We start from the raw sequence: 25,838 nt of genomic DNA on the forward strand, positions 1-25,838 counted from the left end.
ACGTGGAGACTTACAGATCTGTTATCGACGCTCTGAGGGAACAATCTGCTGCCTTACCGGAAGACCAGGTAAAAATGACCCTATGTACGCACGCACGCACGCACGCACGCACGCACGCACGCACGCACGCACGCACGCACGCACGCACGCACGCACGCACGCACGCACGCACGCACGCACGCACGCACGCACGGATGCCTGATGGAGGGGAAAGGAACTGGTCTCTATACTGCCTCCCCCTGGGGCGACTGTGGCTCAAGAGGTAGAGCAGGTCGTCCAATGATCCATGGGTCGGCGGTTCGAATCCCGGCTCCTCCTGGCTACATGTCAAAGTGTCCTTGGGCAAGACACTGAACCCCAAATTGCTCCCGATGTGCTGGTTGGTACCAGCACATCGGTGTATGAATGTGTGTGTGAATGGGTGAATGTAATGCACAATCTATGTAAAGCGCCTTGGATAAAGGCGCTATATAAATGCACCATTTACCATTTACCATTTGCCAGCCGGGGTGCCTGATGTAGGGGAAAGGAACTGGTCTCTATACTGCCTCCCCCTGGCCAGCAGGGGTGCCTGATGGAGGGGAAAGGAACTGGTCTCTATACCGCCTCCCCCTGGCCAGCCGGGGCGCCTGATGGAGGGGAAAGGAACTGGTCTCTATACCGCGTCCCCCTGGCCAGCCGGGGCGCCTGATGGAGGGGAAAGGAACTGGTCTCTATACCGCCTCCTCCCCCTGGCCAGCCGGATCGCCTGATGGAGGGGAAAGGAACTGGTCTCTATACCGCCTCCCCCTGGCCAGCCGGAGCGCCTGATGGAGGGGAAAGGAACTGGTCTCTATACCGCCTCCCCCTGGCCAGCCGGAGCGCCTGATGGAGGGGAAAGGAACTGGTCTCTATACCGCCTCCCCCTGGCCAGCCGGAGCGCCTGATGGAGGGGAAAGGAACTGGTCTCTATACCGCCTCCCCCTGGCCAGCCGGAGCGCCTGATGGAGGGGAAAGGAACTGGTCGGAATAACGTGTTCCTTCCACACGCTACGTCCGGCCGGGGAAACTCCTCTCCTGTCAGGTGAAAAGAAGCAGCTTGGACACCTCATGCATAGAAGGAAGCATGAGGTCTGCAGTCCGTTGCTCTCCCCAGGTTGGCAGAGGAAGTGTAGAGCCCAGGATTACATTAGATAATTGACACTGGGTGAAAAAAAAATGGTTTGCAAATTATTGAAGAAAAAAAAAGTAATGATAAATGTGAGCAGTGTCTCAGGAGGCAGGCCATCTTGGAATGCGAAGGTTCGACAAGCTGTCTTTGTACTTCTGTTGATGTGGACATGAATACATGTAGGGTTAGGGTTAGGGTTAGGGTACATGAATAGGGTTAGGGTATGAATACATGTAGGGTTAGGGTTAGGGTTAGGGTTAGGGACATGAATACATGTAGGGTTAGGGTTAGGGACATGAATACATGTAGGATGAATACATGTAGGGCGGCTGTGGCTCAGGAGGTAGAGCAGGTTGTCCAATGATCCCTGGGTCTGGGCGGCTGTGGCTCAGGAGGTAGAGCAGGTTGTCCAATGATCCCTGGGTCTGGGCGGCTGTGGCTCAGGAGGTAGAGCAGGTTGTCCAATGATCCCTGGGTCTGGGCGGCTGTGGCTCAGGAGGTAGAGCAGGTTGTCCAATGATCCCTGGGTCTGGGCGGCTGTGGCTCAGGAGGTAGAGCAGGTTGTCCAATGATCCCTGGGTCTGGGCGGCTGTGGCTCAGGAGGTAGAGCAGGTTGTCCAATGATCCCTGGGTCGGCGGTTCGAATCCCGGCTCCTCATGTGGAAGTGTCCTTGGGCAAGACACTGAACCCCACACTGCCTCCAATGAGACACTGAACCCCACCCTGTCTCCAATGAGACACTGAACCCCACCCTGTCTCCAATGAGACACTGAACCCCACACTGCCTCCAATGAGACACTGAACCCCACCCTGTCTCCAATGAGACACTGAACCCCACCCTGTCTCCAATGAGACACTGAACCCCACCCTGTCTCCAATGAGACACTGAACCCCACCCTGTCTCCAATGAGACACTGAACCCCACACTGCCTCCAATGAGTCGGTCGGTGTGAGCTCGCCACCGTCTGTGTGTGAATGTGGGAAGTGAGGACGCTGGCGTCGACTGTTCACCACTTCACCTCCCAATGTATGAATGAATGAACCTTCACCTCCCAATGTATGTATGAATGAACCTTCACCTCCCAATGTATGAATGAATGAACCTTCACCTCCCAATGTATGTATGAATGAACCTTCACCTCCCAATGTATGAATGAATGAACCTTCACCTCCCAATGTATGAATGAATGAACCTTCACCTCCCAATGTATGAATGAATGAACCTTCACCTCCCAATGTATGAATGAATGAACCTTCACCTCCCAATGTATGAATGAATTAACCATCATTGTAAAGCGCTTTGAGCACTTGGAAAAGCGCTATAAAAAAGCGAAGTAACGTGTGTGTGTGTGCGTGTGTGTGTGTGTTCCAGGTGGGTGGTCGTGCCTCCTCCATAGAGCAGCGCTACGTGGAGGTGTGTGATCTCTCCAGACTCCGACGCCAGGCCCTCCAGGACGCTCTCAGCTTCTACAGGATGCTGTCGGAGGCCGACGGCTGTGAGCGATGGATCACCGACAGGGAGCAGTGGCTGACCGCCATGCCCCTCCCCCACGGGATGGAGGACCTGGAGGTGGTCCAGCACAGGTGGGTTAACCGCCATGCCCCTCCCCCACACCGGCAGGTACATGGGTATCTTAGTGCAGTATTTAGACAGGTACATGGGTATCTTAGTGCAGTATTTAGACAGGTACATGGGTATCTTAGTGAAGTATTTAGACAGGTACATGGGTATCTTAGTGAAGTATTTAGACAGGTACATGGGTATCTTAGTGAAGTATTTAGACAGGTACATGGGTATCTTAGTGAAGTATTTAGACAGGTACATGGGTATCTTAGTGAAGTATTTAGACAGGTACATGGGTATCTTAGTGAAGTATTTAGACAGGTACATGGGTATCTTAGTGAAGTATTTAGACAGGTACATGGGTGTCTTAGTGAAGTATTTAGACAGGTACATGGGTGTCTTAGTGAAGTATTTAGACAGGTACATGGGTATCTTAGTGAAGTATCTAGACAGGTACATGGGTGTCTTAGTGAAGTATTTAGACAGGTACATGGGTATCTTGGTGAAGTATTTAGACAGGTACATGGGTGTCTTGGTGAAGTATTTAGACAGGTACATGGGTGTCTTGGTGAAGTATTTAGACAGGTACATGGGTATCTTAGTGAAGTATTTAGACAGGTACATGGGTATCTTAGTGAAGTATTTAGACAGGTACATGGGTATCTTAGTGAAGTATTTAGACAGGTACATGGGTATCTTAGTGAAGTATTTAGACAGGTACATGGGTATCTTAGTGAAGTATTTAGACAGGTACATGGGTATCTTGGTGAAGTATTTAGACAGGTACATGGGTGTCTTGGTGAAGTATTTAGACAGGTACATGGGTGTCTTGGTGAAGTATTTAGACAGGTACATGGGTATCTTAGTGAAGTATTTAGACAGGTACATGGGTATCTTAGTGAAGTATTTAGACAGGTACATGGGTATCTTAGTGAAGTATTTAGACAGGTACATGGGTATCTTAGTGAAGTATTTAGACAGGTACATGGGTATCTTAGTGTAGTATTTAGACAGGTACATGGGTATCTTAGTGAAGTATTTAGACAGGTACATGGGTATCTTGGTGAAGTATTTAGACAGGTACATGGGTATCTTAGTGTAGTATTTAGACAGGTACATGGGTATCTTAGTGAAGTATTTAGACAGGTACATGGGTATCTTGGTGAAGTATTTAATAATAATAATAAACTTTATTTATATAGCACCTTTCATACATAAATGCAGCTCAAAGTGCTTCACAGGGCAGGACACAAAAATAGAATACAATAAAACACAGTCAAGTAGTTAAAATGATAGAACAATGGCAAAGAACAAAATAAAAGTATAAAAGCATAGAGAAAAAATAAATAAAAACACAACATGCAGCAAATCAGTCAGGACAGAGTAGGAATGCAGATATTAAAACTCAACTAAAAGCAAGAGTGAAGAGGTGAGTCTTGAGTTGAGATTTAAAAATGTCTACAGAGGGTGCGTGTCTGAGCTGGAATGGTAATTTATTCCAGGCTGTTGGGCCGTAGAAGCAAAAAGCTGCCTCACCATATTTGTTTGTGCATATTTTTTTAGGCACTTCAAGCAGGCCAGCAGTGGAGGACCTGAGGAGGCGGTTAGGGACATATCTAGGTAGGCAGTCACGGAGGTACGAAGGTGCAAGACCATTTAGGGATTTATAAACAAGTAAAATAATTTTAAAATCTATTCTTAAAAACCACTGGGAGCCAATGCAGTGATGATAGAACTGGAGTAATGTGTTCTCTCATTTTACTTCTAGTTAACACTCTAGCAGCCGCATTTTGAACAAGTTGGAGTCTATCCGTTGATTTCTTTGGCAGGCGTGAGAGGAGGGCATTACAATAATCTAATAGAGAAAAGACAAAAGCATGGACCAATGTTTTAGCATCATCTAAAGATAAATATGCTCTAATACGTGCAATGTTTCGAAGATGAAAGAAAGCTGTCTTGGTAGCTTGATTAATGTGCGCATTCAAATTCAGATCTGAATCGATAATAACCCCTAGGTTATTTTCTTTACTGTCGACTTACTTCCTACATTTTGGTTACATGGGTATCTTAGTGAAGTATTTAGACAGGTACATGGGTATCTTAGTGCAGTATTTAGACAGGTACATGGGTATCTTAGTGAAGTATTTAGACAGGTACATGGGTATCTTAGTGACGTATTTAGACAGGTACATGGGTATCTTAGTGAAGTATTTAGACAGGTACATGGGTATCTTAGTGAAGTATTTAGACAGGTACATGGGTGTCTTAGTGAAGTATTTAGACAGGTACATGGGTATCTTAGTGAAGTATTTAGACAGGTACATGGGTATCTTAGTGAAGTATTTAGACAGGTACATGGGTATCTTAGTGAAGTATTTAGACAGGTACATGGGTGTCTTAGTGAAGTATTTAGACAGGTACATGGGTATCTTAGTGAAGTATCTAGACAGGTACATGGGTGTCTTAGTGAAGTATTTAGACAGGTACATGGGTATCTTAGTGCAGTATTTAGACAGGTACATGAGTATCTTAGTGCAGTATTTAGACAGGTACATGGGTATCTTAGTGAAGTATTTAAACAGGTATCTTAGTGAAGTATTTAGACAGGTACATGGGTATCTTAGTGAAGTATTTAGACAGGTACATGGGTATCTTAGTGAAGTATTTAGACAGGTACATGGGTATCTTAGTGAAGTATTTAGACAGGTACATGGGTATCTTAGTGAAGTATTTAGACAGGTACATGGGTATCTTGGTGAAGTATTTAGACAGGTACATGGGTGTCTTGGTGAAGTATTTAGACAGGTACATGGGTGTCTTGGTGAAGTATTTAGACAGGTACATGGGTATCTTAGTGAAGTATTTAGACAGGTACATGGGTATCTTAGTGAAGTATTTAGACAGGTACATGGGTATCTTAGTGAAGTATTTAGACAGGTACATGGGTATCTTAGTGAAGTATTTAGACAGGTACATGGGTATCTTAGTGTAGTATTTAGACAGGTACATGGGTATCTTAGTGAAGTATTTAGACAGGTACATGGGTATCTTGGTGAAGTATTTAGACAGGTACATGGGTATCTTAGTGTAGTATTTAGACAGGTACATGGGTATCTTAGTGAAGTATTTAGACAGGTACATGGGTATCTTGGTGAAGTATTTAATAATAATAATAAACTTTATTTATATAGCACCTTTCATACATAAATGCAGCTCAAAGTGCTTCACAGGGCAGGACACAAAAATAGAATACAATAAAACACAGTCAAGTAGTTAAAATGATAGAACAATGGCAAAGAACAAAATAAAAGTATAAAAGCATAGAGAAAAAATAAATAAAAACACAACATGCAGCAAATCAGTCAGGACAGAGTAGGAATGCAGATATTAAAACTCAACTAAAAGCAAGAGTGAAGAGGTGAGTCTTGAGTTGAGATTTAAAAATGTCTACAGAGGGTGCGTGTCTGAGCTGGAATGGTAATTTATTCCAGGCTGTTGGGCCGTAGAAGCAAAAAGCTGCCTCACCATATTTGTTTGTGCATATTTTTTTAGGCACTTCAAGCAGGCCAGCAGTGGAGGACCTGAGGGGGCGGTTAGGGACATATCTAGGTAGGCAGTCACGGAGGTACGAAGGTGCAAGACCATTTAGGGATTTATAAACAAGTAAAATAATTTTAAAATCTATTCTTAAAAACCACTGGGAGCCAATGCAGTGATGATAGAACTGGAGTAATGTGTTCTCTCATTTTACTTCTAGTTAACACTCTAGCAGCCGCATTTTGAACAAGTTGGAGTCTATCCGTTGATTTCTTTGGCAGGCGTGAGAGGAGGGCATTACAATAATCTAATAGAGAAAAGACAAAAGCATGGACCAATGTTTTAGCATCATCTAAAGATAAATATGCTCTAATACGTGCAATGTTTCGAAGATGAAAGAAAGCTGTCTTGGTAGCTTGATTAATGTGCGCATTCAAATTCAGATCTGAATCGATAATAACCCCTAGGTTATTTTCTTTACTGTCGACTTACTTCCTACATTTTGGTTACATGGGTATCTTAGTGAAGTATTTAGACAGGTACATGGGTATCTTAGTGAAGTATTTAGACAGGTACATGGGTATCTTAGTGAAGTATTTAGACAGGTACATGGGTATCTTAGTGCAGTATTTAGACAGGTACATGGGTATCTTAGTGAAGTATTTAGACAGGTACATGGGTATCTTAGTGAAGTATTTAGACAGGTACATGGGTATCTTAGTGAAGTATTTAGACAGGTACATGGGTATCTTAGTGCAGTATTTAGACAGGTACATGGGTATCTTAGTGCAGTATTTAGACAGGTACATGGGTATCTTAGTGCAGTATTTAGACAGGTACATGGGTATCTTAGTGAAGTATCTAGACAGGTACATGGGTATCTTAGTGAAGTATTTAGACAGGTACATGGGTATCTTAGTGAAGTATTTAGACAGGTACATGGGTATCTTAGTGCAGTATTTAGACAGGTACATGAGTATCTTAGTGCAGTATTTAGACAGGTACATGGGTATCTTAGTGAAGTATTTAAACAGGTATCTTAGTGAAGTATTTAGACAGGTACATGGGTATCTTAGTGAAGTATTTAGACAGGTACATGGGTATCTTAGTGCAGTATTTAGACAGGTACATGGGTATCTTAGTGCAGTATTTAGACAGGTACATGGGTATCTTAGTGAAGTATCTAGGCAGGTACATGGGTATCTTAGTGAAGTATTTAGACAGGTACATGGGTATCTTAGTGAAGTATTTAGACAGGTACATGGGTATCTTAGTGAAGTATTTAGACAGGTACATGGGTATCTTAGTGAAGTATTTAGACAGGTACATGGGTATCTTAGTGAAGTATTTAGACAGGTACATGGGTATCTTAGTGACGTATTTAGACAGGTACATGGGTATCTTAGTGAAGTATTTAGACAGGTACATGGGTATCTTAGTGAAGTATTTAGACAGGTACATGGGTATCTTAGTGCAGTATTTAGACAGGTACATGAGTATCTTAGTGCAGTATTTAGACAGGTACATGGGTATCTTAGTGAAGTATTTATACAGGTACATGGGTATCTTAGTGCAGTATTTAGACAGGTACATGGGTATCTTAGTGCAGTATTTAGACAGGTACATGGGTATCTTAGTGAAGTATCTAGGCAGGTACATGGGTATCTTAGTGAAGTATCTAGGCAGGTACATGGGTATCTTAGTGAAGTATTTAGACAGGTACATGGGTATCTTAGTGCAGTTCAAGGTTCAAGGTTTTTATTAGTGTCCCAGAAGGGCAATTGTGTTTACAGTAACAGTGGTGGTTTCCGACATACAAATACACATACAAAACAATACAGGACAACAACAGACAAGAGACACCATAGCATAGCATAACCGGAGGTCTGGTCGCATCTAGTGCAGGTAGGAGAATAAGAGATAAAAAACAAGAAAGCAAAAAAAGTGCTTAAGATAAGATATAATATATAAAGTGCTGCATAAAGTGCATCTTTCAGCATCATCATCATCACACCACAAGACCACCGGCAGCATTGACTGCACGGATCGAGGCAGGGACAAAGGAGTGCTTATATCTGTTGTTTTTTTACAACGGGGGCCCCCAGAGGACGGCCCGATGGCAACAGCCTGTACTCTGACTCGAGTGGGTGGGCATTATCCTTCCTAATGGCCCTGGCCTTCATGAGCAGCTGTCTATTATAAAAAGGATCGAGGCTCTCCAACTGAATGCCAGTAATTTTGGAGGCAGTTTTCACAATACTTCTAAGATATTTTTTCTCTTTAATGGCGAGGTTGCCGTACCAACAGATGATAGAGAAGGAGATAATAGAATGTACATAGGCACTGTAAAACAGTTTCATCAGGTCTCTGTCGACATTAAACCTGGCTAGTTTCCTTAGGCAAAAAAGGCGTTGCTGGCCCTTTTTACACAGCATGTCGGTGTTTATATCGAATTTCAGTTTGCTGTCAATGATCGTGCCCAGGTATTTATAGCTGGGCACGATTTCCACTGGCTGGCCACAGATATCGGTGTTCTGGGTGGGATGGGGACCACGTCTGAAATCAATACAGAGCTCCTTTGTTTTTGAGATGTTAAATTCAAGGAATGCATCATTGCAGCAGGACAGGAAGTCCTCTGTGACCTGGCCATGCCCGACCTCGTCATTGTCCAGAAGGCTGACAATGACTGAGTCATCCGCGTACTTTATGATGAAGCGGTTGTCGTGATTACTGCGACAGTCATCAGTGTATAAAATAAACAGAAATGCAGAAAGAACACAGCCCTGTGGCGAACCAGTGGAGGTGGGCAGAAGGCTAGACACTGTGTCATTCACCCTTACACATTGAGATCTGTTGGTTAGAAAGTCGAGGATCCAATCTACCAGACATGGGTCCACACTGAAGGTGTTCATTCATTTCTCAACCAGAACATGGGGCTGGATCGTGTTGAACGCAGAGGAGAAATCAATAAAAAGTAACCTGGCATGCTTTTTACTGCACTCAAGATGCTTGAAAACTAGGTTGAGAAGAGTGGCTGTTGCGTCCTGGACGCCTCTGCCTTCCCTATAAGCAAACTGAAAAGGGTCAAGAAGGCTCTTAGTTTTAGCCACAAGCTCTGACTTGACGAGCCTCTCGAACTGTTTCATGACCAGGGAAGTAAGAGCCACGGGTCTGAAATCGTTGAGAATTTTAGGATTGCTGCTCTTGGCTATGGGTACAACGGTGGACCGTTTCCAAAGGGTACTCTCTGCTGGCTAAGAGATCATTTAAAGATAGAATTAAAAATAGGACCTAATTGTTCAGCACAGGTATTTAGAAGGCGACCACCAATGTGGTCCGGGCCTGAACCTTTACGAGGGTTGCATTTTTTTAAACAGTTAATTACATCCTGCTCATCAAAGAAAGAACTGGAGGGGGGGGCAGACAGAAGTCTATTTCTGATCTCCGAGTGGTTTTCACTAAAGTCGTGAGTATCAAATCTAACATAGAAATCATTGAGGCTCTGAGCCAGTTGCTGGTCACAGTTGTAATTGGCTAGTATAACCTTTTTCCTGCCGTTTACTTTCAGCCCTGTTATGGTTTTCATACCATCCCAGGCAGAGCTCAGGTTATTGCTCTAAGTTGGCCTTCGATTTTTTCCTTGTATTTCTTTTTACTAGCCCAAACCTCTCTTTTAATTTCCTTTTGTATACTTCTTAGTTCTACTGTGTTTCCCTCCTTAAAGGCCTTGTTTTTCTTTTGCAGAAGAGATCTGAGGGATTTAGATACCCAAGGTTTAGAGTTAGGGTACACTCTGACAGTTTTCTCAGGAATGACAATATTCTCACAGTACAAAGACCAGCTAGTAACAACATCCGTCAGTTCATTGATGTCGGCAGAGGACTCAGAGAACATGTCCCAGTCTGTGTCCTCAAGAAGGCCCCGGAGGGTCTCACAAGCGGTGTTATCATTCCAGTTCTTAATGCGGACGCTCTGCACTTTACCACGCTTTAGAGCAGTGCGGTAAACAGGGAAAAGGTGCACACAGTTATGATCGGAGGCCCCCAGGGGCGGGAGGGGTACAGATTTGTATGCGTCTTTGACATTACCAAAACACATGTCTAAGGTTTTGTTGGACCTAGTCGGACATGTTACATATTGATGGGAGTCTCTGAGAGTCTTTTTCAAGGACACATGGTTCATTTCACCAATAATGAGATTTGGTGCGTCAGGGGAGATTAGTTGTAGTTTCTGTACAACCTTGAGAATTTGCTCACAGGCGCTAGCCTCATTAGCTTTTGGATGTATATAAACGACTGTAATAAATATGTGGGAACTCAAACTCTCCCTAACAATGACAGATTTAATACTGCACCAACGCTCGTTCACATACAAGCATACCCCCCCACCAGTTGACTTGCCCGTAACTGAGGCGTCCCGGTCCTGACGAAAGGGTGACCCAAAGCCGTCGATCTCCAGATCGGTGGCCAAGTCACGTTCGGATAGCCAAGATTCAGTGAAGGCTAGAATGCAGGAGTTCCTGAAGTCGTGGTTGCAACGGACAAGAGCCTGCAATTCATCGGATTTATTCCGTAGGGACTGTGCGTTGGAGAGGATGATGGAAGGAAGGTCCGGAGGGACTGTGCGTTGGAGAGGATGATGGAAGGAAGCGGAATGCGGGAAAGAGGCTGTGTCTTCCTCAGGCGAGAGCCTCCTCTTCTCCCACGCTTTCTGACCCGTTTTCCCGTCCAACCGGCTCCGGACGGGTCGCAGGGTGTCGGTAGTTCCACAGGGTTCGGATGAGTCAGATCCACGGGTCGCTCCTTGTTGCTCCAGCGAAGTAGCAGTAGCTGCTCCGTGGTGTATTGGTTTCGAGTTGGCCGACTGGGGGACAGCAGTGCGTGTCCAAGGCTCCATATCAGCTGAAACCTGCTGTTAGCCTAGCTCCGACTAGCTTAGTGGCTAGCAGATAGCCGTTAGCAGGTCTCTATATCTCCAGTCTGCGAGGAGTCCCCCAGACCTAGGCTAAAGACGAGCCACGCTGGGGGGAAGTTGGCAGAAGGTTTGTCTACTGGTGCACTTAGACCGTAGGTCGGCACCACCACTTAGACCACCGGCTCCGATGTCAACATGGACATAAAAGGACGTAAACAAAACAACAACACACAAAACACACAAGCGAAACCGTACCACTGTCACTGCTGGCCGCTGCGTGCGCATGCGTATTTAGACAGGTACATGGGTATCTTAGTGAAGTATTTAGACAGGTACATGGGTATCTTAGTGAAGTATTTAGACAGGTACATGGGTATCTTAGTGCAGTATTTAAACAGGTACATGGGTATCTTAGTGAAGTATTTAGACAGGTACATGGGTATCTTAGTGAAGTATCTAGACAGGTACATGGGTATCTTAGTGAAGTATTTAGACAGGTACATGGGTATCTTAGTGCAGTATTTAAACAGGTACATGGGTATCTTAGTGAAGTATTTAGACAAGCGTTCTATGGTGTTTCAGGTAAAGCGTTCCATGGTGTTTCAGGTAAAACGTTCCATGGTGTTTCAGGTAAAACGTGCCATGGTGTTTCAGGTAAAACGTGCCATGGTGTTTCAGGTAAAACGTTCCATGGTGTTTCAGGTAAAACGTGCCATGGTGTTTCAGGTAAAACGTGCCATGGTGTTTCAGGTAAAACGTGCCATGGTGTTTCAGGTAAAACGTGTCATGGTGTTTCAGGTAAAGCGTGCCATGGTGTTTCAGGTAAAACGTGCCATGGTGTTTCAGGTAAAACGTGCCATGGTGTTTCAGGTAAAGCGTGCCATGGTGTTTCAGGTAAAACGTTCCATGGTGTTTCAGGTAAAACGTGCCATGGTGTTTCAGGTAAAACGTGCCATGGTGTTTCAGGTAAAACGTGCCATGGTGTTTAAGGTAAAGCGTGCCATGGTGTTTCAGGTAAAGCGTTCCATGGTGTTTCAGGTAAAACGTGCCATGGTGTTTCAGGTAAAACGTGCCATGGTGTTTCAGGTAAAGCGTTCCATGGTGTTTCAGGTAAAACGTGCCATGGTGTTTCAGGTAAAACGTTCCATGGTGTTTCAGGTAAAACGTGCCATGGTGTTTCAGGTAAAACGTGCCATGGTGTTTCAGGTAAAACGTGCCATGGTGTTTCAGGTAAAACGTGTCATGGTGTTTCAGGTAAAGCGTGCCATGGTGTTTCAGGTAAAACGTGCCATGGTGTTTCAGGTAAAACGTGCCATGGTGTTTCAGGTAAAGCGTGCCATGGTGTTTCAGGTAAAACGTTCCATGGTGTTTCAGGTAAAGCGTGCCATGGTGTTTCAGGTAAAACGTGCCATGGTGTTTCAGGTAAAGCGTTCCATGGTGTTTCAGGTAAAGCGTTCCATGGTGTTTCAGGTAAAGTGTTCCATGGTGTTTCAGGTAAAACGTGCCATGGTGTTTTCTCGTCCACAGGTTCGAGAGCTTGGAGCCAGAGATGACCAGCCAGGCGTCGCGCGTGGCCGTGGTCAACCAGATCGCCAGACAGCTGACTCACAACGGACTTCCTGGACAACAGAGTACATTTACTCAGCGGCTTCCTGGACACCTGGACGTCAAGACGCAGCAGGACAAACTCAACAACAGGTACGTAGTCATCAGGATGATACCGTTTTGTATTTATTTATTTTTTAGTTACAGGAGTTTTCACTACATGGTGTTTGTGATATGAAATGCAAGCTTACCTTAATCACAGTAAACATCATGTCTTCAGTCATTTATAGTCATTGTTTTGTAGTCATCAGGATGATATCGTTACATCATGTTGTAGTCATTGTTTTGTAGTCATCAGGATGATATCGTTACATCATGTTGTAGTCATTGTTTTGTAGTCATCAGGATGATATTGTTACATCATGTTGTAGTCATTGTTTTGTAGTCATCAGGATGATATCTATACATCATGTTGTAGTCATTGTTTTGTAGTCATCAGATGATATCGTTACATCATGTTGTAGTCATTGTTTTGTAGTCATCAGATGATATCGTTACATCATGTTGTAGTCATTGTTTTGTAGTCATCAGATGATATCGTTACATCATGTTGTAGTCATTGTTTTGTAGTCATCAGATGATATCGTTACATCATGTTGTAGTCATTGTTTTGTAGTCATCAGATGATATCGTTACATCATGTTGTAGTCATTGTTTTGTAGTCATCAGATGATATTGTTACATCATGTTGTAGTCATTGTTTTGTAGTCATCAGATGATATCGTTACATCATGTTGTAGTCTTTGTTTTGTAGTCATCAGATTATATCGTTACATCATGTTGTAGTCATTGTTTTGTAGTCATCAGATGATATCGTTACATCATGTTGTAGTCATTGTTTTTTAGTCATCAGATAATATCGTTACATCATGTTGTAGTCATTGTTTTGTAGTCATCAGGCTGGAACCCTCAAACCTTCTTTCACTCAAACCGGAGGAATGAAACCTCCCCTGATAGATATTATGATGTCATAGGCCTACTGTAGTGTTAATAACTATATTATGATGTAATAGGCCTACTGTAGTGTTAATAACTATATTATGATGTCATAGGCCTACTGTAGTGTTAATAACTATATTATGATGTCATAGGCCTACTGTAGTGTTAATAACTATATTATGATGTCATAGGCCTACTGTAGTGTTAATAACTATATTATGATGTCATAGGCCTACTGTAGTGTTAATAACTATATTATGATGTCATAGGTCTACTGTAGTGTTAATAACTATATTATGATGTCATAGGCCTACTGCAGTGTTAATAACTATATTATGATGTCATAGGCCTACTGTAGTGTTAATAACTATATTATGATGACATAGGTCTACTGTAGTGTTAATAACTATATTATGATGTCATAGGTCTACTGTAGTGTTAATAACTATATTATGATGTCATAGGTCTACTGTAGTGTTAATAACTATATTATGATGACATAGGCCTACTGTAGTGTTAATAACTATATTATGATGTCATAGGCCTACTGTAGTGTTAATAACTATATTATGATGTCATAGGCCTACTGTAGTGTTAATAACTATATTATGACAGCATAGGCCTACTGTAGTGTTAATAACTATTATGATGTCATAGGCCTACTGTAGTGTTAATAACTATATTATGACAGGTCTATTTTAGTGTTAATAACTATATTATGATGACATAGGCCTACTGTAGTGTTAATAACTATTATGATGTCATAGGCCTACTGTAGTGTTAATAACTATATTATGACAGGTCTATTTTAGTGTTAATAACTATATTATGATGACATAGGCCTACTGTAGTGTTAATAACTATTATGATGTCATAGGCCTACTGTAGTGTTAATAACTATATTATGATGACATAGGCCTACTGTAGTGTTAATAACTATTATGATGTCATAGGCCTACTGTAGTGTTAATAACTATATTATGACAGGTCTATTTTAGTGTTAATAACTATATTATGACATCATAGGTCTACTGTAGTGTTAATAACTATAGATATTATGATGACATAGGTCTACTGTAGTGTCAATAACTATATTATGATGTCATAGGCCTACTGTAGTGTTAATAACTATATTATGATGTCATAGGTCTACTGTAGTGTTAATAACTATATTATGACATCATAGGCCTACTGTAGTGTTAATAACTATTATGACATCATAGGCCTACTGTAGTGTTAATAACTATATTATGATGACATAGGCCTACTGTAGTGTTAATAACTATATTATGATGTCATAGGCCTACTGTAGTGTTTATAACTATATTATGATGTCATAGGCCTACTGTAGTGTTAATAACTATATTATGATGACATAGGCCTACTGTAGGTGTTAATAACTATATTATGATGTCATAGGCCTACTGTAGTGTTAATAACTATATTATGACAGGTCTATTTTAGTGTTAATAACTATATTATGACATCATAGGTCTACTGTAGTGTTAATAACTATAGATATTATGATGACATAGGTCTACTGTAGTGTCAATAACTATATTATGATGTCATAGGTCTACTGTAGTGTTAATAACTATATTATGATGACATAGGCCTACTGTAGTGTTAATAACTATATTATGATGACATAGGTCTACTGTAGTGTTAATAACTATATTATGACATCATAGGTCTACTGTAGTGTTAATAACTATATTATGATGACATAGGTCTACTGTAGTGTTAATAACTATATTATGACATCATAGGCCTACTGTAGTGTTAATAACTATATTATGATGACATAGGCCTACTGTAGTGTTAATAACTATATTATGATGACATAGGCCTACTGTAGGTGTTAATAACTATATTATGACATCATAGGTCTACTGTAGTGTTAATAACTATATTATGATGACATAGGCCTACTGTAGGTGTTAATAACTATATTATGACATCATAGGCCTACTGTAGTGTTAACTATATTGTGATGACATCATAGGCCTACTGTAGTGTTAATAACTATATTATGACATCATAGGCCTACTGTAGTGTTAATAACTATATTATGACCACATACTGTAGTTTGGGTGCTTTGGGTCATGGACACGCCTCCTGACCCTGTCCTGTCGTCCTCCCGCCACCAGGTGGAGCCAGTTCCGTGAGCTGGTGGACCAGAAGAAGGAGTCGCTGAGCTCGGCGCTGGGCGTCCAGAACTACCACCTGGACTGCACCGAGACCACGTCCTGGATCCGCGAGAAGACCAAGGTGTTACACGGTTACCCGTTACCACTGTTATCTGTTACCACGGTTACCTGTTACCACTGTTAACCTGGTGACCCTGTTACACTGTTACCTGTTACCACTGTTAACCTGGTGACCCTGTTACACTGTTACCTGTTACCTGTTACCACTGTTAACCTGGTGACCCTGTTACACTGTTACCTGTTAACACTGTTAACCTGGTGACCCTGTTACCCGTTACCTGTTAACACTGTTAACCTGGTGACCCTGTTACACTGTTACCCGTTACCTGTTACCACTGTTAACCTGGTGACCCTGTTACACTGTTACCCGTTACATGTTAACCTGGTGACCCTGTTACACTGTTACCTGTTACCACTGTTAACCTGGTGACCCTGTTACACTGTTACCTGTTACCACTGTTAACCTGGTGACCCTGTTACACTGTTACCCGTTACCACTGTTAACCTGGTGACACTGTTACCCGTTACCTGTTACCACTGTTAACCTGGTGACCCTGTTACACTGTTACCCGTTACCTGTTACCACTGTTAACCTGGTGACCCTGTTACACTGTTACCCGTTACCTGTTAACACTGTTAACCTGGTGACCCTGTTGTTGTGAAGGTGATCGAGTCATGTTGTTGTTGTTGTCGTTGTGAAGGTGATCGAGTCATGTTGTTGTTGTTGTCGTTGTGAAGGTGATCGAGTCATGTTGTTGTTGTTGTCGTTGTGAAGGTGATCGAGTCATGTTGTTGTCGTTGTGAAGGTGATCGAGTCATGTTGTTGTTGTTGTCGTTGTGAAGGTGATCGAGTCATGTTGTTGTTGTTGTCGTTGTGAAGGTGATCGAGTCATGTTGTTGTTGTTGTCGTTGTGAAGGTGATCGAGTCATGTTGTTGTTGTTGTCGTTGTGAAGGTGATCGAGTCATGTTGTTGTCGTTGTGAAGGTGATCGAGTCATGTTGTTGTTGTTGTCGTTGTGAAGGTGATCGAGTCATGTTGTTGTTGTTGTCGTTGTGAAGGTGATCGAGTCATGTTGTCGTTGTCGTTGTGAAGGTGATCGAGTCATGTCGTTGTCGTTGTGAAGGTGATCGAGTCATGTTGTTGTTGTCGTTGTGAAGGTGATCGAGTCATGTTGTTGTTGTCGTTGTGAAGGTGATCGAGTCATGTTGTTGTCGTTGTGAAGGTGATCGAGTCATGTTGTTGTTGTTGTGAAGGTGATCGAGTCATGTCGTTGTCGTTGTGAAGGTGATCGAGTCATGTCGTTGTCGTTGTGAAGGTGATCGAGTCATGTTGTTGTCGTTGTGAAGGTGATCGAGTCATGTTGTTGTCGTTGTGAAGGTGATCGAGTCATGTTGTTGTCGTTGTGAAGGTGATCGAGTCATGTTGTTGTCGTTGTGAAGGTGATCGAGTCATGTTGTTGTCGTTGTGAAGGTGATCGAGTCATGTTGTTGTCGTTGTGAAGGTGATCGAGTCATGTTGTTGCCGTTGTGAAGGTGATCGAGTCATGTCGTTGTCGTTGTGAAGGTGATCGAGTCATGTTGTTGTTGTCGTTGTGAAGGTGATCGAGTCATGTCGTTGTCGTTGTGAAGGTGATCGAGTCATGTTGTTGTCGTTGTGAAGGTGATCGAGTCATGTTGTTGTCGTTGTGAAGGTGATCGAGTCATGTCGTTGTCGTTGTGAAGGTGATCGAGTCATGTTGTTGTCGTTGTGAAGGTGATCGAGTCATGTTGTTGTCGTTGTGAAGGTGATCGAGTCATGTTGTTGTCGTTGTGAAGGTGATCGAGTCATGTTGTTGTCGTTGTGAAGGTGATCGAGTCATGTTGTTGTCGTTGTGAAGGTGATCGAGTCATGTCGTTGTCGTTGTGAAGGTGATCGAGTCATGTTGTTGTCGTTGTGAAGGTGATCGAGTCATGTCGTTGTCGTTGTGAAGGTGATCGAGTCATGTTGTTGTCGTTGTGAAGGTGATCGAGTCATGTTGTTGTTGTCGTTGTGAAGGTGATCGAGTCATGTCGTTGTCGTTGTGAAGGTGATCGAGTCATGTTGTTGTCGTTGTGAAGGTGATCGAGTCATGTCGTTGTCGTTGTGAAGGTGATCGAGTCATGTTGTTGTTGTCGTTGTGAAGGTGATCGAGTCATGTTGTTGTTGTTGTCGTTGTGAAGGTGATCGAGTCATGTTGTTGTTGTTGTCGTTGTGAAGGTGATCGAGTCATGTTGTTGTTGTTGTGAAGGTGATCGAGTCATGTTGTTGTCGTTGTGAAGGTGATCGAGTCATGTTGTTGTTGTTGTCGTTGTGAAGGTGATCGAGTCATGTTGTTGTTGTCGTTGTGAAGGTGATCGAGTCATGTTGTTGTCGTTGTGAAGGTGATCGAGTCATGTTGTTGTTGTTGTCGTTGTGAAGGTGATCGAGTCATGTCGTTGTCGTTGTGAAGGTGATCGAGTCATGTTGTTGTCGTTGTGAAGGTGATCGAGTCATGTCGTTGTCGTTGTGAAGGTGATCGAGTCATGTTGTTGTTGTTGTGAAGGTGATCGAGTCATGTCGTTGTCGTTGTGAAGGTGATCGAGTCATGTTGTTGTTGTTGTCGTTGTGAAGGTGATCGAGTCATGTTGTTGTTGTCGTTGTGAAGGTGATCGAGTCATGTTGTTGTTGTTGTCGTTGTGAAGGTGATCGAGTCATGTTGTTGTTGTTGTCGTTGTGAAGGTGATCGAGTCATGTTGTTGTTGTTGTCGTTGTGAAGGTGATCGAGTCATGTTGTTGTCGTTGTGAAGGTGATCGAGTCATGTTGTTGTCGTTGTGAAGGTGATCGAGTCATGTTGTTGTTGTTGTCGTTGTGAAGGTGATCGAGTCATGTTGTTGTCGTTGTGAAGGTGATCGAGTCATGTTGTTGTCGTTGTGAAGGTGATCGAGTCATGTTGTTGTCGTTGTGAAGGTGATCGAGTCATGTTGTTGTTGTCGTTGTGAAGGTGATCGAGTCATGTTGTTGTTGTTGTCGTTGTGAAGGTGATCGAGTCATGTTGTTGTCGTTGTGAAGGTGATCGAGTCATGTCGTTGTCGTTGTGAAGGTGATCGAGTCATGTTGTTGTCGTTGTGAAGGTGATCGAGTCATGTTGTTGTCGTTGTGAAGGTGATCGAGTCATGTCGTTGTCGTTGTGAAGGTGATCGAGTCATGTTGTTGTTGTCGTTGTGAAGGTGATCGAGTCATGTTGTTGTCGTTGTGAAGGTGATCGAGTCATGTTGTTGTCGTTGTGAAGGTGATCGAGTCATGTTGTTGTCGTTGTGAAGGTGATCGAGTCATGTTGTTGTCGTTGTGAAGGTGATCGAGTCATGTTGTTGTCGTTGTGAAGGTGATCGAGTCATGTTGTTGTCGTTGTGAAGGTGATCGAGTCATGTTGTTGTCGTTGTGAAGGTGATCGAGTCATGTTGTTGTTGTTGTCGTTGTGAAGGTGATCGAGTCATGTTGTTGTTGTTGTCGTTGTGAAGGTGATCGAGTCATGTCGTTGTCGTTGTGAAGGTGATCGAGTCATGTTGTTGTTGTTGTCGTTGTGAAGGTGATCGAGTCATGTTGTTGTCGTTGTGAAGGTGATCGAGTCATGTTGTTGTCGTTGTGAAGGTGATCGAGTCATGTTGTTGTCGTTGTGAAGGTGATCGAGTCATGTTGTTGTCGTTGTGAAGGTGATCGAGTCATGTTGTTGTTGTTGTCGTTGTGAAGGTGATCGAGTCATGTTGTTGTCGTTGTGAAGGTGATCGAGTCATGTTGTTGTCGTTGTGAAGGTGATCGAGTCATGTTGTTGTCGTTGTGAAGGTGATCGAGTCATGTTGTTGTTGTTGTCGTTGTGAAGGTGATCGAGTCATGTTGTTGTCGTTGTGAAGGTGATCGAGTCATGTTGTTGTCGTTGTGAAGGTGATCGAGTCATGTTGTTGTCGTTGTGAAGGTGATCGAGTCATGTTGTTGTCGTTGTGAAGGTGATCGAGTCATGTTGTTGTTGTTGTCGTTGTGAAGGTGATCGAGTCATGTTGTTGTCGTTGTGAAGGTGATCGAGTCATGTTGTTGTCGTTGTGAAGGTGATCGAGTCATGTTGTTGTCGTTGTGAAGGTGATCGAGTCATGTTGTTGTTGTCGTTGTGAAGGTGATCGAGTCCACCACGGAGCTCTCCAACGACCTGACGGGCGTCATGGCTCTCCAGAGGAAGCTGACCGGCATGGAGCGAGACCTGGCGGCCATCGAGGCCAAGCTGTCCAGCCTGCGGGGCGAGGCCCTCCGGCTGGCCGAGGAGCATCCTGACCAGGCCGACGCCATCACAGGACGCCTGGAGGAGATCCACGCCGTGTGGGACCAGATGAAGGTATTATTATTAACCCATTCTGGGCGGGAACCCCTTTTGGTGTTTTAAGCATCATTTTTTGAATACTTTATAGCTATTGAAAAATAGCAGATCTACAAGCTACGAGCTTGTAGGTCTGCTATTTTTGAAAAAATCTTTAAAACGTGGCGCAAATCCTTAAATATATAACGTTTTTAACTCAAATCTTTGCTTCTAGAACAACACATGTTCAGATGGGGGTCCCTGGAACAACACATGTTCAGATGGGGGTCCCTGGAACAACACATGTTCAGATGGGGGTCCCTGGAACAACACATGTTCAGATGGGGGTCCGCTGGGCCAAATTAATTTAATTCTGGGGGTTCTTGACGTGAAAATGTTTGATTACCAGACATAGAAACATGGGGTTTTCAGAAAACTGTTCGGATTTAGAAGCCTGTTTTTATTCAACCTCAGTCCAAAATGGGTTGATTACGTCGGATGTCCTTTTAGACCTGACGACGATTCTACTAAATGTCTTCTAAATCCTGACAGTTTTCTGAAAACCTCATGATTCTGTATCAGTGGTTCTCAAACTATTCTAGGAGCCCCAGAATTATATGTAATTGGCCGCCGACCCCCATCTGAAAATATGTTATGTTACCCCCGGAAGAAAAGATTTGAGTTAAACACATTCGCACATTTGGGCCACATTTTCCCGATTTTTCAAAAAATAGCAGATCTATGAGCTTGTAGATCTGCTATTTTTCAACAGCTAAAGTTTAACATAATGCTTAATTAATAATAAAAACTACTACTAATAATAATAATAATGTTGTAATTATAACATGTTGTTTCTCCAGACTACGTTAACCCATTTTGACCTGAGATCAGATTCTATAAATGTCTACATCCTGACAGTTTTCTGAAAAAGCTATGTTTCTATGTCAGTCGTTCTTCGATTTTTCAAAAATAGCAGACCTACAAGCTCGTAGCGCGCCACTCGGTGGCACGCTATGAGCTTGTAGAAGCATAACATAATGCTAACACCAAAAGGGGTTCCCGCCCCAAAATGGGTTAAAGGACCGCGAGGCCTCCCTGGGAGAGTCCAGTACAGTTATTATAATAGTAATAATCCTACTGTACATGGCTGTGTGTTTCTCCAGACTACGTTGAAGGACCGCGAGGCGTCCCTAGGAGAGTCCAGTAAGCTGCAGCAGTTCCTCAGGGAGTTGGACCACTTCCAGTCCTGGTTGTCTCGGACGCAGACGGCCGTGGCCTCGGAGGACCGGCCCAACACCCTGGCTGAGGCCCAGAGGCTGCTGACCCAGACCCAGGACATCCAGGCGGAGATACGGAACTATGAGCAGGTACTGTAGACCCAGAACTATGAGCAGGTACTGTAGACCCAGAACTATGAGCAGATACTGCTGACCCAGAACTATGAGCAGATACTGTAGACCCAGAACTATGAGCAGATACTGTAGACCCAGAACTATGAGCAGATACTGTAGACCCAGACGCAGGACATCCAGGCAGAGATCCAGGCCAAGGTCCTTCCAGGACCTTGGCCCATGTGACAATGTGTGCCATGGGCCAGGAGGTCATTATATTCCTTGTTTCCAGTACTACCGTCCCATGGGCCAGGAGGTCATTATATTCCTTGTTTCCAGGACTACCGTGCGATGCGTGCCATGGGCCAGGAGGTCATTATGTCCCTTATTTCCAGGACTACCGTGCGATGCGTGCCATGGGCCAGGAGGTCATTATATTCCTTGTTTCCAGGACTACCGTCCCATGGGCCAGGAAGTCATTATGTTCCTTGTTTCCAGGACTACCGTCCCATGGGCCAGGAGGTCATTATTTTATATTCCTTGTTTCCAGGACTACCGTGCGATGCGTGCCATGGGCCAGGAGGTCACTCAGGGCCAGACAGACGTGCAGCACATGTTCCTGCGTCAGAGGCTGGAGGCTCTGGACACGGGCTGGGAGGAGCTGGCCCGGATGTGGGAGAACCGACACCTCCTCCTCACGCAGTGCCACGCCTACCAGACCTTCCTGAGGGACGGGAGGCTGGCCGAGGCCTTCCTCAACAACCAGGTAGGAGAACCTTCCTGAGGGATGGGAGGCCGAGGCCTTCCTCAACAACCAGGTAGGAGAACCTTCCTGAGGGATGGGAGGCCGAGGCCTTCCTCAACAACCAGGTAGGAGAACCTTCCTGAGGGATGGGAGGCCGAGGCCTTCCTCAACAACCAGGTAGGAGAACCTTCCTGAGGGATGGGAGGCCGAGGCCTTCCTCAACAACCAGGTAGGAGAACCTTCCTGAGGGATGGGAGGCCGAGGCCTTCCTCAACAACCAGGTAGGAGAACCTTCCTGAGGGATGGGAGCCCGAGGCCTTCCTCAACAACCAGGTAGGAGAACCAGACCCTCTGGGGGGGGGGGGGGGGGGGGGGGTGGCTCTGTCTCATTTGGGAGGAGCCGTCTGTCTATATCTACATGCCTGTCTGCCTGCCTGCCTGCCTGTCTGTCTGTCTGTCTGTCTGTCTGTCTGTCTGTCTGTTAAGGCTGTACCTTAGCCCTTCTTTTTAGGACTCGAACTTTGGCAGGAATTTTCGAGCGAACATCCGGACCATTTGTTTCTAATTCATTTAAAAAAATAACCTTTGAGATATCCGTCTCGATCAGAGCGCAGGCGTCTCCCCTGCTCTTTATCAATCTCTCTCGTCTCTCCCAACACACACACACACACACACACACACACACCGTCAAGTAGCTCCGCGAAAACAGCTGATCTGCAAGCTCATGTGAGCTTGCTGGCAGGCAGCTAAAACAGCGTATATTTCTCGTTATTTGTCCCACCTGTGTATTCTCAGAAGCGCATTGAAAGTGCTTAACAATGATCAGAGTTCCCTGCTTTTTGTGATGTGATGCTAGAGAGCATATGCTAATATATCATGGCTAAGAACGGTTCCCCCTGTCAGCGATCATACTGGTGTGTGTGTGTGTGTGTGAGAGAGACACGTCAGACATTCCATTCAATGGAACTCTTTTGTTCTCACAGAACAAAGGTCAATCAACTCAGCTGCAGGCCAATCACCAAATTAAGAGATGCACGGGAGATGGGACAGCAGAACTAGGAGATATTTCTTTAAAAAATCATAACTTCTGACAGGAATGCACTAGACACTTACTTTTTTTTTACATGCTCATATCGAATTCTCGCCGAGATATATTTTCGAGTTAATAAAAAAAAGGGAAAAAAATTATAATATTTTTTATTTAATAAAAAACAAAAAAAAACGAATGGTTCAAGTCCATTAATTAAGATTCGAGTGCCAACCCAAACGAGCGAACATTCGAACCTTGAATGTTTGGGGACAGCCTTACTGTCTGTCTGTCTGTCTGTCTGTCTGTCTGTCTGTCTGTCTGTCTGTCTGTCTGTATCTATAACTGTCTGCCCCTCCCCCAGGAGTACCTCCTGGCGCACACCGACATGCCGTCGACACTGGAGGGCGCCGAGGCGTCCATCAAGAAGCAGGAGGACTTCATGACCACCATGGACCACAACGAGGAGAAGATCAACGCCGTGTTGGAGGACGGACGGAGGCTGGCTGCCGACGAGAACCTCTACGCTCCGAGCATCCTGGAGAGGACACGGTCTATGGAGGACAGGTGAGAGGAGGAGGAGGTGGGATGAGGAGGAGGTGAGAGGAGGAGGAGGTGAGAGGAGGAGGAGGTGGGAGGAGGAGGAGGAGGTGGGAGGAGGAGGAGGAGGTGAGAGGAGGAGGAGGTGGGAGATTAGTCTGTAGTTCTGACTGCAATGGGAAGTTCATTCCATAGTTTAGATTGGGAGTGAGTCTGTAGTTCTGACTGCAATGGGAAGTTCATTCCATAGTTTAGATTGGGAGTGAGTCTGTAGTTCTGACTGAAATGGGAAGTTCATTCCATAGTTTAGATTGGGAGTGAGTCTGTAGTTCTGACTGCAATGGGAAGTTCATTCCATAGTTTAGATTGGGAGTGAGTCTGTAGTTCTGACTGAAATGGGAAGTTCATTCCATAGTTTAGATTGGGAGTGAGTCTGTAGTTCTGACTGCAATGGGAAGTTCATTCCATAGTTTAGATTGGGAGTGAGTCTGTAGTTCTGACTGCAATGGGAAGTTCATTCCATAGTTTAGATTGGGAGTGAGTCTGTAGTTCTGACTGCAATGGGAAGTTCATTCCATAGTTTAGATTGGGAGTGAGTCTGTAGTTCTGACTGCAATGGGAAGTTCATTCCATAGTTTATATTAGGAGTGAGTCTGTAGTTCTGACTGCAATGGGAAGTTCATTTGCAATGGGGAGTCCATTCCATAGTTTAGATTGGGAGTGAGTCTGTAGTTCTGACTGAAATGGGAAGTTCATTCCATAGTTTAGATTGGGAGTGAGTCTGTAGTTCTGACTGCAATGGGAAGTTCATTCCATAGTTTAGATTGGGAGTGAGTCTGTAGTTCTGACTGAAATGGGAAGTTCATTCCATAGTTTAGATTGGGAGTGAGTCTGTAGTTCTGACTGCAATGGGAAGTTCATTCCATAGTTTAGATTGGGAGTGAGTCTGTAGTTCTGACTGCAATGGGAAGTTCATTCCATAGTTCAGATTGGGAGTGAGTCTGTAGTTCTGACTGCAATGGGAAGTGCATTCTATAGTTTAGATTGGGAGTGAGTCTGTAGTTCTGACTGCAATGGGAAGTTCATTCCATAGTTTAGATTGGGAGTGAGTCTGTAGTTCTGACTGCAATGGGAAGTTCATTCCATAGTTTAGATTGGGAGTGAGTCTGTAGTTCTGACTGCAATGGGAAGTTCATTACATAGTTTAGATTGGGAGTGAGTCTGTAGTTCTGACTGCAATGGGAAGTTCATTCCATAGTTTAGATTGGGAGTGAGTATGTAGTTCTGACTGCAATGGGAAGTTAATTTGCAATGGGGAGTCCAATTCCATAGTTTAGATTGGGAGTGAGTCTGTAGTTCTGACTGCAATGGGAAGTCCATTCCATAGTTTAGATTGGGAGTGAGTCTGTAGTTCTGACTGCAATGGGGAGTTCATTCCATAGTTTAGATTGGGAGTGAGTCTGTAGTTCTGACTGCAATGGGAAGTCCATTCCATAGTTTAGATTGGGAGTGAGTCTGTAGTTCTGACTGCAATGGGAAGTTAATTCATAGTTTAGATTGGGAGTGAGTCTGTAGTTCTGGAGGAGAGGACTGTACCATCATTCCCTCTAAGCGGGGAAACTGCACATGCTGAATAACTTGACAGTGATGTCATTACAGAGAGGTTGATGATGTCATAGTGATGTAACGATGATGTCATTACAGACACAAGAAGAACAGAGAGGGCGCTGTTGAGCTGCTGATGAAACTGAAAGACAACAGAGACTTACAGAGGTTCCTACAGGACTCACAGGAGGTACACACACACACACACACACACAGACACGCACACACACACACACACACACACACACACAGACACGCACACACACACACACACACACACACACACACAGACACGCACACACACACGCACGCACACACGCACGCCCACA

The 25,838-nt window shown here is 44.0% G+C and overlaps 1 protein-coding gene across 1 annotated transcript in view; it reads left to right on the forward strand.

Moving 5' to 3' along the window:
- LOC306922146 (spectrin beta chain, non-erythrocytic 1-like) overlaps positions 1 to 25,838 on the forward strand; it is a 140,061-nt gene that overhangs the window by 78,091 nt on the left and 36,132 nt on the right. Inside the window, exons 19-27 of the mRNA XM_079499541.1 lie at positions 1 to 68; positions 2,524 to 2,735; positions 12,694 to 12,864; positions 15,861 to 15,981; positions 20,085 to 20,300; positions 21,425 to 21,628; positions 22,143 to 22,358; positions 23,729 to 23,931; positions 25,609 to 25,699. The exon at positions 1 to 68 is cut by the window's left edge and continues 34 nt beyond it. Coding sequence (XP_079355667.1) covers positions 1 to 68; positions 2,524 to 2,735; positions 12,694 to 12,864; positions 15,861 to 15,981; positions 20,085 to 20,300; positions 21,425 to 21,628; positions 22,143 to 22,358; positions 23,729 to 23,931; positions 25,609 to 25,699 — 1,502 coding nt within the window. The remainder of the gene's footprint in view (positions 69 to 2,523; positions 2,736 to 12,693; positions 12,865 to 15,860; positions 15,982 to 20,084; positions 20,301 to 21,424; positions 21,629 to 22,142; positions 22,359 to 23,728; positions 23,932 to 25,608; positions 25,700 to 25,838) is intronic.

Source organism: Electrona antarctica (assembly GCF_951216825.1).
Source record: "Electrona antarctica genome assembly, chromosome: 4".
Taxonomy (NCBI): Eukaryota; Metazoa; Chordata; class Actinopteri; order Myctophiformes; family Myctophidae; genus Electrona; species Electrona antarctica.